Source organism: Peromyscus eremicus, chromosome 1 (genome assembly GCF_949786415.1).
Source record: "Peromyscus eremicus chromosome 1, PerEre_H2_v1, whole genome shotgun sequence".
Taxonomy (NCBI): domain Eukaryota; kingdom Metazoa; phylum Chordata; class Mammalia; order Rodentia; family Cricetidae; genus Peromyscus; species Peromyscus eremicus.
Genome location: NC_081416.1, coordinates 147985958 through 148000568, shown reverse-complemented (window position 1 = coordinate 148000568; position 14611 = coordinate 147985958). Strand labels below are relative to the sequence as shown.

At 40.0% G+C, this 14611-nt stretch overlaps 1 protein-coding gene across 1 annotated transcript; it reads left to right on the top strand.

Moving 5' to 3' along the window:
- Positions 1 to 12453: 12453 nt before the first annotated feature.
- Positions 12454 to 13584, top strand: LOC131902351 (mas-related G-protein coupled receptor member X2-like). Its single transcript, XM_059253350.1, has one exon. The coding sequence runs from the start codon at positions 12454 to 12456 to the stop codon at positions 13345 to 13347; it is 894 nt and encodes a 297-aa protein (XP_059109333.1). The 3' UTR covers positions 13348 to 13584.
- Positions 13585 to 14611: the final 1027 nt, after the last annotated feature.

Sequence of the window (14611 nt, the reverse complement as noted above, 5' to 3'; positions counted from 1 at the left end):
TACAGAAAGCACAAAAGTCACCAGGCTACTAATAACATCCTCTCCCAGCTTTCTGGGTAGATAACACATTACTCTTTTCTCCCTTTAGAAAGAAAATCCTATGTGTTTAATAGTCGTGGTTTTGCTGGTGCTTATCTGTGGGCACAAGAACATCTGTTCTCCTAAATGGTAGACGAGAACGATTATTCATAACAATGATTGCAGTTCATTCCAGTGCCAAGGTACTTCAGCCTATGCTGAGCAGTAAATGTACCAGATTAGTTTTGCTTCACTGTGATGAAATATTTTACAGAATAACTAGAGAGGAATGGTTTACTTATATTTATGCTGTGAGGGTTTGGTCCATGCACATGAGCAGAATATAATGGAAGTGAGAGCACAGAGCAGAAGATGTAGGTCACACTCTGGAAGACAGGATGCAGACTGTGACAGGAAGGACTAGTCATTCCTCCCAATGACTTACTTCTTTAGTACATTCTGGCTTCCAAAGTTCCTGTGATCTCCCCAAGTAGCTCCAGTATCTGGAGAGGAAGCATTTAAAGCATGTAAACCTATAGAGTGTCTTCCATACTCAAACCTTAACCTTCTAGAGGGTCATGTGCATTTCAGAATGTCAGATGCATTTAGCTATGTTCACAGCAGGACCCATGTACCCTCCTCTCAAATTCCTCTTTGATTATCTTGGCCATGGTTGGACACCAAGCAGTTGTGTGACATTTCAGAGGAAATGTAAATAAATGTCTACTTACCCAAGAAACCTGTGAAGAGCAAAGAAAGAATTCTACCAAAGTTCAGTTTGGTGAATCAACTAGTTTATTGGAGTGAAGGATTAGTAATAGTAGAGTGTGGAAGAAGGGCCTCACAGGAGCATGGATGACACAGGGACATCTGCACCTTAAAAAGGCCACCCCAGCATGGATGACAACTCATGAAAGCTGCAGTCTTGGAGCTCCATGATGGACTGAAGGCAGTAGGACATGTTCATTCTGAGTCTTCTCCAGGCAGCCTCAGCTGGTGACAGAGCCTCAGGTGCCTCCTTCCTTCCTCTAGGAGGGACACTTCAGTTAGCAGGAACTTGCTTCACAGCAGCTTCTTTGAGATGCCTGGAAACAGGAGCCATTATTTGACCCTAAAATAGACTTCTATATTCTTAGTGAGGACAGCCCTAAGGAAGACACTGTGTTATCTGGTGTCCTCAGGCACCACAGAAGCCCATGTATTGTCCTGTTTTTGAAGGGTTCCATGCTCAGTAAGAGCCTGATGCCCATGTGATATCCTGGGCATCTTATTAAGAGATAGTGCAGCTCATGTGCTCATGACATGGTTTCTTTTTTTTTTTATCTCCTGCTTCTCTAGTCTCCACATCTGCCTGTTCTCTCCTTCTGTGAAGCTGTGGCTCTTCTTCATCTCCAGCTAGGAAGCTTAAACAAATCGTTCCATTTCCTCCAGCTGCACATGAGACTGTCCACAGTTAATCCAGCCATGCCTGGTTTTAGGAGGAGATGAGCTCACAGAAGTTAAACTTCTACTGCTGTAATGTCTTTAGGCTTCTTTGATTTTCTTGTTATTCACTGCTATTTTCCATGATATGCATCATATCTGTAATCTCCTCCAGAAAGAGAAGGCAGGAAATAAAAGGGTAACTGAGATATCTTCAATGCAGTCTCTTTACCAAGATGTAGGGAGGGCTGACAGAAACATATGGCATACTTTAGCAGAGAAGCATTACTATTACCAGGACTGAAGGAATAGAGAAAAGCTATAAGAATTCAGAATTGCTTGTAGGCACCCATGGTTGTCAGATCAGGTCATTGGGAAGATAGTGTTGCTTTACTAAGGCAGGGTTTACATGGCACTGTCAACTCACAGCCTAACAGAGAGATGGACAGACAGACAGACAGACAGACAGACAGACACACACACACACACACACACACACACACACACACACACACACACAGAGAGAGAGAGAGAGAGAGAGAGAGAGAGAGAGAGAGAGAGAGAGAGAGAGAGAGAGGGAGACAGACAGACAGCAGACAGGTGGACATAATCAGACAGAGACAGAGTGAGATTGAGAGAAAAAGAGAAAGAATTAAAAGTAAAGCAAATAGAACAATATACACAACACCAAGCTGCTCTCTAACTGACTACTGTCAATATGTGGCTTTATCCATGTCAAACGAGAATTCAGACTGACTGAGAATCCACTGACAAGGCATAGTGATATCTTCTGCCAGGATGTAGATGAGTGTGAAGAGAAAATGTAAGATACCAATAGAAAATGAAACATTTTATGTCTTTCTGGAGCCTTGACAAAGTGTGTATTTACAAGAACTTTCTCTACCACAGTTGACAAACTTGCTTTTCCTATTATCTTCTACCAGTTTGCTGTGTCTTCTTATGAATTGTCACTTTTGTGGAATGATCTTACTGCCATCATAGCTACCTTAAGAATGGAAGGAAGTGAATAAAATGGGAGTACATAGGTATTTGTGTTTTGAATTAATTATACCATGAGGTATGTTTCTGTATATATGAACAGGAACTAAAAGGAGAGAAGAAGTTTGTAGGCCTTGACACATCTGAGTAGAACTTCTCTCATCTCCCTGGCTCCACCCAACTCTGAAATGGATCAGCATTCTGGTTTGAGAAAGAGGAATCTGTGATCCTCACACAGTGACCAGCACCCAGGGGATATTTGGAAAAAACCTTTATCCACCTCTATTTCAGCATCAAGCCAAATTCTGTCATTCAGTTTGAAGAGAGGGTGAGAACTGTGACCATTTACAGAGCATAACCTTTAAGAATCATTATGTTGCAGTAGAAGACAGACGTTGATGGGAAATCGAGAGTGTCTATAACCACTTGATTGACAGTGACCTTCTACATGCATGTGAAAGTTCTTCTCAGGAACACAGCACAGGTAACATTTTTTATAGCTCTATAATGGATAAATTTAGAACATGGATCCAGGTGACTGAAGCTGTTAATGAACCTGATCTAGACTTTGTGATCTCAGCAACATTGCTGTACTTCAAGCCTGGATTTTCTATTGCACAAGTGCTAGAGGGTTTTGTTACAGCCACAAACACCAGAGAAGTCTAGAGTTTATAGTGCATTGAGTTTAATGAAGGGGACACGAACAAAACCACATTAATAAATAGAAATGCAAAGTGTGTTTAGTGCAGAGAATAAAAAGACAAAGATGACCTGAGAGAGAAAAAGAGATCTTGTGGTTTTTCTTCAACTCATTAAGCAGCCACAGTGCAGGACTGGAGGAGCATGTGATGAACATCTCAGTCCAATGCTATCCCCATCTCTGATAGAGTATGCCACTTCTCTCCACTTAGATTCTGCTTGCCAGGTGAGTCCTCAGCAGTGTGGAAGAGTGAAAATTGTCTTTTCTGAAGCAAGGAAGAGCTCATGCATTCAGCTGCCTGCTGCAGGCTGCAGGAATATATCATAAGAACTCAGCTGTTTATGGCAAAGTCACTACCTGGAGGGATCAAGGATTTCCTCCAAAGGAAGCCAAATTCCAAGGCGATTTTGGTGTTATTTGGCTTGTTATATACCAGCTGTATTCTGTTATGAAAATCATGTGTGTCTTCATAGTTTTCCCAATAGACTTTTCCCTATGAAGGGCTAACAGTGTGGACTGATCACTCTCTGGACATACACATTCCAGGTATTTGGAAAACAGCCTCAGGAAAGGCTTTCTCTGGAATCAGATATCTTCCTTAGGTACTTTCAAGGACTACAGGAAACACCGCCCAGGTGGGTGCCCAACTTCCAAGGATAACAGTGATAACAGCCCACATGAGAGTCTCCTGACTTAAGGTAAAGTCCACAAGGAGACACCGCCCAGGTGGGTGCCCAACTTCTGAGGATAAGAGTGATAACAGCCGATGTGCAAGTCTCCTGACAAGGTAAATTCCACAAGGAGACACTGCGTACGTCAGGAGGACATTAAGTAATAGCTTTATACAATTTGGCTGGGACCCTCCCTTTTTATACCGGGACTTCCAGGGCACAAGAGAGAGAAGAGAAAAGAGAATGGAAGAACTAGATGGGTAAGAACTTGAGAGGAACAAACTGAGAAGTTGAAGATCTAGATTGAAGGGCTAGAAGAGAGTACTAGAGGAACAAGATGGAAGATGAGGAAGAGTACTAGCTGGGTAAGAACAAGATTAAAAGGACCTAGATGAGGAGAGTTAAGACGAGAGAATTAAGACAGAACTTAGAGGGAGCAGTAGATAAATATATAGAGAAATCAAACAAGAAAGGAGCTAGGCATGAGAACAGAACTGAAGCTGTGCATAAGGGATGTTATGCCAGAGGAATTAAAGCAAGTTGACGATAGAGCTCAGTGTGCTGAGATTCTATTTCCCCAAAATAGTCCTCGCCATTAGTAGTTCTCTCTACTGAGCCTCTGGGATGTATAATATTGAGGCTGGTCCCTCAAATATTATACAAGAGCTGCCTGTATCAGTTGGCTCCATTTGCATTTCCTCCACTGATTTGATTGCATCCTCTTCCTTGATTTCAGAAATTGGCAGTAAAAAACTCATGTTTTGGATTTGACTTGCTCATTTCTTCTTGATGTCTCCCCCTCTATGTGCAGTTGGCCAAGATACCTGGATATTGGATCTGCAGGGTAACAAAGTGACATAGCTCCACAAACACATGTTTATGGAAGGTGTCTTCAACCCTTTCTCCTTACCAGTAAAATGAGAATATGAGTAGTAGTCACCTCATGGGCTTTCGGAAACACTAAATTAGCTTCCAATACGCACGTTTAAGGGACTCTTCATACTTAACAGGCTGAAACTATTGTTTCTTATGAATGCTTATCTTGTCTCTAGTAGTATTTCTCAGCATACCAATGGGCCCATTTTTCATTTCCCCTACTTTCTGTAATGAATTCTCCTAACCAATATTTAAATTGGGAGTAAAATCCCACTCAGTTCACCTAGGGAAAGTAATGGCTGGTTTGTAATAAGACCTTATAGAAATAAGTAAATAATTATCCCTGACATGCCTTGCCTCACCTTCATAGATCAACTTATACACATTTGCTTAAAACACCGAAATAGTGGCAGAATCACAGTTAATTACTGAACATATTCATAAACTATGACCTTTGATTCTCAGAGCACCATCTACTGCATCTCACTGCTTGGTAGCCATGCTCATGACCAATATTAGCCACATCTGCAAACAGGAGGAACTCTGTACACAGAACAAGAACTCTGCACTGAAGGAATCATGAGGAGTGGTTTAATTACTCAGTTATAAATTCTATGAAATATAATCCCACACTGCCAGGCAAGATGTGCCTGTTTATACAATAATGGTATGACTCTTTTCTGAGTAACCAACTGCTCCCTGGTTGGATTTGAGGTCTTTCCAAAATTGAGATCCATTCACAGTCCTGTGAATCAGTGCAAGAATCCATGATGGAGGAGGTCTTGATCCCTTGGTGTGAACCAACTACTCTTTCTTATCTCCTTTGACTTAGTATCAAAACACTTTCAAATATTGATGTTTACCAATTAAGACAAATGCTACTCCCAGTCTTAATCTGAGAAGCAGCTCCAAGTTATTCAGAATAAAGAATGATGTAGGGCTCGGTCCTAAACAAGGCATTTTACTACCCCCATAAGGCTCAGGGAATGTCACAAAAAGGAGGCTGAAATAATATAAGAACAGAAGAAAGAGAGAAGGTCTGTGCTTACATGACATCCTATAAGCCTGACAAGGAGATGTAAGTCATAAACTCTTGGCATTTGTGTCACTTGGCACTGTACCTCCACAAGTTGGGCCCACTGAACAGTCAGCTTTGATAGAGAAGGGGCTTACATGGCCCTGACACTTGCCACTAAACGATTGCAGACATCAGATTCTGAAGCAGGGAAATTATTGTATTTAGTTGTCTATCTCCTTGGAGCCAACTAGGCTGACATGACTAGTTTCAAACAAGTGGTCACACAGATTATCCTAGTTTAACTCTGAAACATAAAACAAAACAAAAAGTCATGAATATGAAAAAGAAGTCTGTGAGGAAGAAGTGAGACTGGCAAGGATGAGAGGGAAGAAATAGAGGGTTGGAAAGGACCATAACAAGAATGGTCATCTATGCATGACCTTCTCTGCTGTGAAATAATTCTTTTGTACACTGTAAAGATTTGTCACTCAAATTGGTTTAATAAAAATCTGACTGGCTGGTAGCCAGGCAGGAAGTATTAGTGGTACAACCAAACTAAGGATGCTGAGATAAAGAAGAACAGAGTCAGGGGAGATGCCAGCAGACACCAAGGAAGCTGAACATGTACAAAATGAGGTAACAAGCCATGAGCCATGTGATAAAACTCAAATAAGAAATATGTGTTTATTTAAGTTGTAAGAGCTAGTTAGTAATAAGTCTGAGCTATTGGTCATGCATTTATAATTAATATAAGCCTCAGTGTGTTTATTTGGGTGCTGCTGGTAGGACAGAAACTTCTTCTAACACTTCTCAAAGAACTAAATTTATTAACAAAATATTTCTATGATATTGTTTCAGATTTTCAACTGCAATAAGACTATATCTTGTTCCTTCACACCCTCCTTTACTCCTTTCTTCCTTCCTTCCCTCCTTTTGCAGTTCTATTATTCGGTCCTTCCCTTCTTCCGTTATTCATTTGTTGAGTCTATATTTCATGACTATTCACTCTAACGTGTACATAGAAATAGGCTCATGTAGTACACAATATATAAAACATCTTCCTGTATGCATAGCCATTCCATGCTCATGAAGTATGGCTATCTCTTCCTCTGTCTTAGCAAGAGATGCTATTACCTTCATTAATTTCAATCATGATTTCCTTATTATATCTTAGATGGACCTTCCTGGTCAGAGTGGCCGTTAATTGTTACTGAGAGTTCCAGTTTTTCTGCCCCTGTTTCATGACAGTAGCATAAATGAGGCCAGAGTTGTATCCATGCTGCATTCAGCATGCTCAGAATTTTGTCTTGATTTCAATACATAATGTGGCTTAGAATATGGGGTTAGAGTGTTGAGACTACTGAATATTCTATTGTCATTAGAAGACTTTTGTCAAAGTATAGGGATTCCAGGGTAAGGAAACTGTAATTTTTGTCTTAATGATAATGCAATACCATGGTGGGGCTGGCAGGAAGTGGACTGTTCTCTGCTACTGAGATTCTGCATAGACAAGGGTGTCTTCTATGTTTAAAAATGATCAATGGCTGACTTCCACCTCGTGTGGTCTCATTATATAAATTTGCCATCACCTAGTCTTCATCTCTAGATTCATTACCTGTGTGTCTCTCCCTATACTGCAGGCCTGAGTATGCTCAGTGTCATTATCTCTGAGCACTGCCTGTCCATCTTTTATCCCCTTTTGGATTACTAATTCTATCTAAAACACTGCTCGGGTAACATTTACTCTACTCTGCATTATAGCTCTACTTTTTAGCATCCTGTAAGAGCCTGATATGGCTGGCTACTTAAAACACTTGGCTATGAATTGCATCTGTCTAATTATTTCATTACAACCCTGTGGCAGATTATTTTATTAGTTCTTGGGTTTTGGCAGCCTCTTCCAGTCAGGACCATTGAGGTTCAAGGTAGAAATGCATGACAGGCTTTATGTGACCCTCATGCTCAGGATGCTGCTCTTCTTCATCTGCAGAAGACTCTCATGCATCTGTTGTGCCCCAGTCTTCTAGGTTGAGTCTGATTTGTTCAAATTCTTTGGTTGTTCTTCATGTCCATTTTATTTTCTGTCAACAGATGTGCCAACAGCATCAGTTATTTCTGTGTTGGCTCTTAACTCTATGTCATCACCTCATCAGTGACAGACCTAGTTGGTCCTCCAGAGGCCTTTATAGGACACTCCTATAGAGTGTGGATATGGAGATGGTCTTTTTAAGGAACCCTGGAGAGGCATGGAAGCAGTAGAGTGGTGATAAAGTCTCTGCTTTTGGTAGACAGATATGCTTTGAGAGACAATGCCCTTATCAGTTTGGAGGATTTTCTTATTTTCTCTCCTCCTTGCTCCCTGATCTCATAGAAGAGATGAGATAAAACAAATGAGCTTTAAAGAAGACAGGGATTGTTGATTAAATGTGACTCCAGTGTTCCTAGAATCATCTTATTATGGGTTCACCCCAATCCTGTGTGAGCATCACCAACTCTTGGGTCTTCCACTGTCCTACTATTGAACAATTTCCTCTCCTGGAGAATCCTGAAAGCAGTGCAGAAAATGCCCAGTTTCCTTAGGGCACAGCACTTAATAGACACAGAACAACTGCCCTATTTCTAATGAGCTTCTTTTAATTTATTTCAATTTCTGTCTCATTAAAACTAATGATTTCATTTTGTATGTCTCCACAAAGGGTAGTCTTCTTGGCTGTAGACAGCCCTTGCAGCACACCTCCAGCTAATAAATGTTACTTCAATAAGTAATGTAAGTGATTTAAAGAGCATTGATACATTTTTTTCATGACTGCAATTTGATAGATATATGCCGTGACCTGTCAATTAATTCAGCACCAAAAATCTAAAGAGCCGTCTCCTATAATTCTTGTCAAGTTACCTCAGGAATTTTTCACTTTCACATTCAGAGGAGATTTTCCTTAAGTGCCATTACTTCCAAGTACTGATAAAATGTTACATAAGTCTCACCAATTCACAGTTTTAATTCATATATAACACATACTCACGTTTTCTTTCATATCCCTTTAACAAAAATCAGGAAAACGTGATACCACAACCAAAGGCATAAAGTTCACATAGTTCTGACAGGGCAAAGACCAAGCAGTGACTGTACATAGGAAGCATATCTACTAAAATGTCATGTGGGGATAGAAATAAAGTATTTCAGACATAGTAAATGTAGTACTTGAATTTCAGTTTAACCTTAGTGTGCATTGATTTGTTGAATGAGAAATTTAACCTGTTTACCCTATGAAATGTAAAGCTGAAGGAGGAGATAATGAAATTCTTTAATTCGTGTCCTGCTGTTTTCTGGTTATCAAGGAAGACAACCAACCAGCCAATCATCCTAGCACACTAACATGCAAACTCTGTGAATAATCTTTTTCCTTAAAAAATCTTTCATATTCAAAAGATGGAGGAGCTGAAGTGGATTTCCTCCTTTATAAAAATATTCTTAGATAGTCCTGGAGATTGCTTAGGTGGGTAAAACATTTTCCCTGCCTTTGTGATGACCTGAGCTCAAGTCACTACTACCCACATTGATGCTGTTTATGGCCTGCCTGCAGCCCCAGCCCTTGGGAGTCCCTGGGGAAAGATGGATACCTAGACTAGCTTAATAGCTAGGCTCTTGTTTCAACTGAAACTAACAGGGTAGGGGAGTCTCAGTGGTTGGCATAACCAGAGAATGATAGATAGGAGCCAGGACAACTGCCCAGAACAGCCTCGTGAAGAGCATGACTCAAAGGGGTGATGCTCATATGCCAGCAGATCCAAGCACGGGAAACCACAGGTCTCTCTGCCATCTAGATTACCCTTCCTCAAGCACCAGGCTCATAGCATTCTCCGGGTGACACAGTAAGCTGTTCATATGACAGCTTACTCAAGGGTTCCTTCACTTTGCCACAGACCAGCTTACCATTTCACATAAGAAAATGGAGGAAAGGCAAGAGGCTTTTGGAAACCCTTTCCCCCAAATTTTTATCTGTTTTTCTTCATCTGTGACCATAGAAGTATACCTTGAGGTGGAAAAGCCAAGGAGTCTCAGATGTTCCTAAAGACACAGGAAGTACACATGCCATTCTTTAGCAGTATCAACAGGCAGACTTGATTTTGGGAGATTAGAATCCTGTAAATCAAGGCAGTGCCCACTTCTTGTAAGTTCTCCTTATTCTGCTTTCATCTCAATCATGCAAGTGTTCTGTCATTGTGAGAATCCTGCCACTTTCCTTGACATGGCATACATATGGGTACAGGCTCTATCTCCAAAGTGCAGTTCTGCCAGAAATTCAGGCACCTGTGTTTCTTGCAATGGATCGCTTTCATCCTTTTTTATTTCTCTCAGTAGGAAAATGATGGTCTAAAAAATGAGCAACTGAGAAGAACAGAGTTAAGTATAATTTATCAGTAATGTACATATTTAGGGAATGTTACCCAAGATGTTAACCCAACTCTAATGCAAGAAGAGCACATAGAGGGTGGAGATGTATCAACAGTAATATTCATTTGAAACAAGTGTTGCATATTACTGTGGATGCAGGTGTAGTTGTGCTTCCAGAGAATACAACTAATTTTATTCATTTATTAATTTTGTTATTTGATAATTTGATTTCTGTATTCAATGTATGTTGATTACCCACCCTCCTTTCCCCTCTCTTACATCCATCTCATCCTTTTCAACTTCCTCCTCCATCCCTACTAGATCCTTTCCCAGTTCATCACTTTTGGTTTTGTTTGTAATATAGCAACAGACAAGAGAAAAGTTCCTAATGTTTCATCCCAAGAAGGGTGTGCAGCTTGATTGGCAGTTGTTTGCTCTCAGGATGTGGAACACACCTTTCCACAGTCTTCCAGCTTTAGAAATCTGCTATTTTTCTGAAAGGTTTCATTTTGCAAGTAAAGTGCCACAAGCTGCTTCAAAAGTTAATACCAGCATACATCATTGGTCATCTATTCCTGACACTTGTCAGGACAGTTTGTTGTGTATGGGTTCATTTCTTGTCATGTCCATTTGGAACACCTCCACAGTTTGAATATCCATATCTTCCTGTAGATAAAGGAAAACCCTTGTTCTAGTTCATGGAATTACTTTTCTATGCTTTAGTCTGCATCTCATTCCTATCATTTGAACATAGTATTCATAGGTTAGGTCTCCAAATTGAGTCTAACATTTGTTATATTTTTCTCTTTTTTCATGCTTCCTTTTCTCACAGCCCAAGCTTTTTTGGACTTCCTAAGTAGCTCAGACTGTTTTTAATTCATGGAATTCTTTCTGCCTTAGCCTCTAGAGTGCTGATATTCTACAAGATAAGCCAACATGGCTGGTAGAGGAGTTTCTATCACTCTCCTAGAGACCGTTTCTGTCTTCAAGCCCTGTAGATGATTCTGTGTCACAATACTCTCTACTTAGCACTATTTCCACTTCTTTTCTTCTCTCTATGTTACTCCCTGTTAAATTGTTAACTTGTGAGGCATGCTATACACTCAATTCATCTCATAATCTTATGCTTAATTCTTCAAGGCCAGAGGTTCTCAGCCTTCCTAAAGCTGCTGTCCTTTAACATAATTCTTCATGTTGTAGTGCCCCTGATGATAAAATTATCTTTGTTGCTACTTCATAACTGTAAGCTTGCTATTGTCATGAATGTAAATATGTAATGTAATGTAAATATGTAATGTAATGTAAATATCTGATATGCAAGATATGTTTTCATTGTTACAAATTTACCCCAAAGGGTCACAACCCACAGGTTGAAAACCACTGTTGTGGGTTCTCATTACAACTAATAATTTGACATTCCCATGTTGGAGAATGACAAAGGTCATTGTTAGCCATCTCTGCACCATATGCCATTCTTCCAAGTACACTAGAGACAGATTCCCACTGACAGATTCATCATCAATGACACTTTCTGTGCATTTAGTGGTACTAAACTTGCTCTAAAATATTTAAGTCATTGTTCAGTTTATGATTGATTTATTCCATTGTTTAGTGAAAATTCCCACCTAGTCACTGAGCCCCTGTGGAGAGATAGACACTTGTGATATAGCAACAGACAACAGAAAAGTGCTTAATGGCCTCAAAGGCTTTCCTGCTTTCTAGTTTCAAATCTGAAATGGTGACTGAGTCAAATTAGCCTGTAGGTCTGGTTCTTTTCATACTAGTGTTAGTAGGACTTGGCCTTCTCTCCATTACTCTCATTCACAATTTCTATATTTTCCCAGCTGATAGACTTCCCCTGCCAGGACTAAGAGCAGCTGTTGGTCAGGCTTCTGGCTTCCAAGTTCCTTCAAAGGAGAGGAACCAGCCTAATGACAGAAAGAAAGTTGGCTTCAGAGTTCTATTTCTTTCTGACACAGACCAAGACACTAAGTGTCTATATTGGGACCACCAACTAGTCTCATATCAGTACAGAACATGGTTTGTAGATAGCTGAAAAAAATACAAACTGAACTTAAATTAATGCTCCATATATGTTAGTTTTGATAAATTTCTCAGTCTCTACAATTCTGTTTCTTCTCCTAATGAGCCAGGTCAGTCATTCAACAGAGCAGGATGTCATGAGATTCAAAGAATATACAGCATGTGCTCATATCTTCTTTTCCTTTCCACTTACAGGACTGAAGAGCTCCTAAGAGTTGATTTAAACTTTCTAGACTTGCAGATTAACTTCACGACACTGAATGGAAGCAACCACACTGGAATTTCATTTTGTGACATCTTGTTCTGTACCATGACTTCTCTTTCCCTCATCATTGGCCTAGTTGGGCTGGTTGGAAATGCAATAGTGCTGTGGTTTTTGGGATTCCACATGCACAGGAATGCCTTCTCTGTCTACATCCTCAACCTGGCTGTGGTTGACTTTCTTTTCATATGCTTTCAAATTGTACTTTGTCTTCATATTATTTTGAACATCTTCTACTCCAAGACCATTGACATGCCTCCTTTTGGTTTTGTTGTGTTAAACTTTGCTTATCTTTGTGGCCTGAGCATCCTCAGTGCCATTAGCTTTGAACGAAGCCTGTCTGTCATGTGGCCTATCTGGTATCGTTGCTATCGCCCAAGGCACACATCAGCTGTCATATGTACCCTGGTTTGGTTTCTGTCCCTGCTGTTAAGCCTCCTGGAAGGGAAAGAATGTGGCTTCCTATTTAATAGTCTTGGCCCTAGTTGGTGTCAAGCATTTGATTTCATCACTGCTGCATGGCTAATTGTTTTATTTGTGGTTCTCTTGGGGTCCAGTCTGGCCTTAATGGTTACTATATTCTGTGGCTCACAGAGGATTCCTGTGACTAGGCTGTATGTGACCATTGTGTGCACAGTGCTGGTCTTCCTGCTTTTTGGTTTGCCCTATGGGATCTACTGGTTCCTCTTAGCATGGATTGACAATTTTCAATCTGTAGTGCTTTGTAATTTTTATCCAGTGACAATATGTCTGTCCTGTTTTAACAGCTGTGCCAATCCCATCATTTACTTCCTTGTTGGCTCTATCAGGCATCGTAGGTTCCAGAGAAACACTCTCAAGCTACTTCTGCAGAGAGCCATGCAGGACACTCCTGTGGAGGAAGAAAGTGGAGAGGGGGATTCTTCAGGAAGATCTAGGGAAATGAAAACAGTCTTGCAGTGACTACAAGATGCTCTGATCAATCAGAAGTAGCATTGAGAAACAACTTTGTCCTTATCACTTCATGGCATTTTTATAACCTTGTTTAGTGATGATCTGAGGTTAAATCATTTGGGGAAGTAGTCAATCTTGTGGAAGTTGATTGATACTGGACTTGTTATACAAATACAGACTGCAGTATTTCTGGAGCTGTCTTGCTCAGGGCTTCATCATCTCCTTTTGATGGGACTCATTGGAGCCTTCTGGGGTCCTGGAGAGCTGTTGACCACTACTGACAAATCCCTCCATCTGCAGAAGGGTCAAGGAAATGGAGTAAAGAGTTGCATTTCTTTGGTCTCTGAACTTGACAGTACTTAAATCCATGCTATATTTTGCAAATATTTCCTGTTTTAAAGAACTTTTTTCTCAATGTTTGAAGTGTGAAATATTGAATATATTTATAATATGACCTAATTATATTATAAAATCTAATAACCAAAATGCTTATTAATTTTTATGGATTTTAGAGAATTTATGGAGAAATGTCTTTCTTATATTAATTTCTAAGTAAACAAATATACATTCTCAAGAGAAGTCTGTGTTAAATCTCTATTCACTCAATGAAGTCCTTACCTTCAAGTTCACTGTGTCTTCCACTTTTTGCATAGGATGAGTGCAGTCAGGATTTGTAATGAGGTCCATTAACATCCATGTACAACTGAAGGGGGAGAGAGACTGTCCTCCACTGGGTCCTTCCACAATTCCTTGCTTAGCATTCCATGGTCAAGTCTTCTCTCTTTCCTCTCTTGTTTTTGCCATGATTTGCCCTCTCTCTGCCTTATAATCTCTCATGACAAATTTCCAATGAGGTTCCAACGAGTATAACTAGGTTCCCTGAAATCAAACCTGTTTTAAATTTATGCCATTCCCAAGAGGCCACAGCATTTACTACTTGAATTATGCTTATTTTAGTAACACTTTCTATAGAATATTATTTCAATTCTAAAGATGAAATATGTGATAATTTCAGTTGAAGTGCAGTTAAGAGAGCACAATATGCACAGATCAAAGAAAACACATCAACCAACTTTCTTAAGTTCCTATAAATACAAGACTCAGAATCCAATCAAGACACAAAACACTCTCTTACCTCTCCTAATCAGCATCTGTGCTAGTGACTAATCTTGTGATATTTTGCAAAGAATGTCGCTGCTTTTTGCTCTTGTCCTACATATCTGCCTGAGTCTAAATGAAAGATTTAGGGACCACTTTTGTTGGCAAAAGATGT

Coding starts and splice junctions, on each gene's coding strand:
- LOC131902351 (XM_059253350.1), top strand. CDS start 12,454: ATGACTTCTCTTTCCCTCATCATTGGCCTAGTTGGGCTGGTTGGAAAT.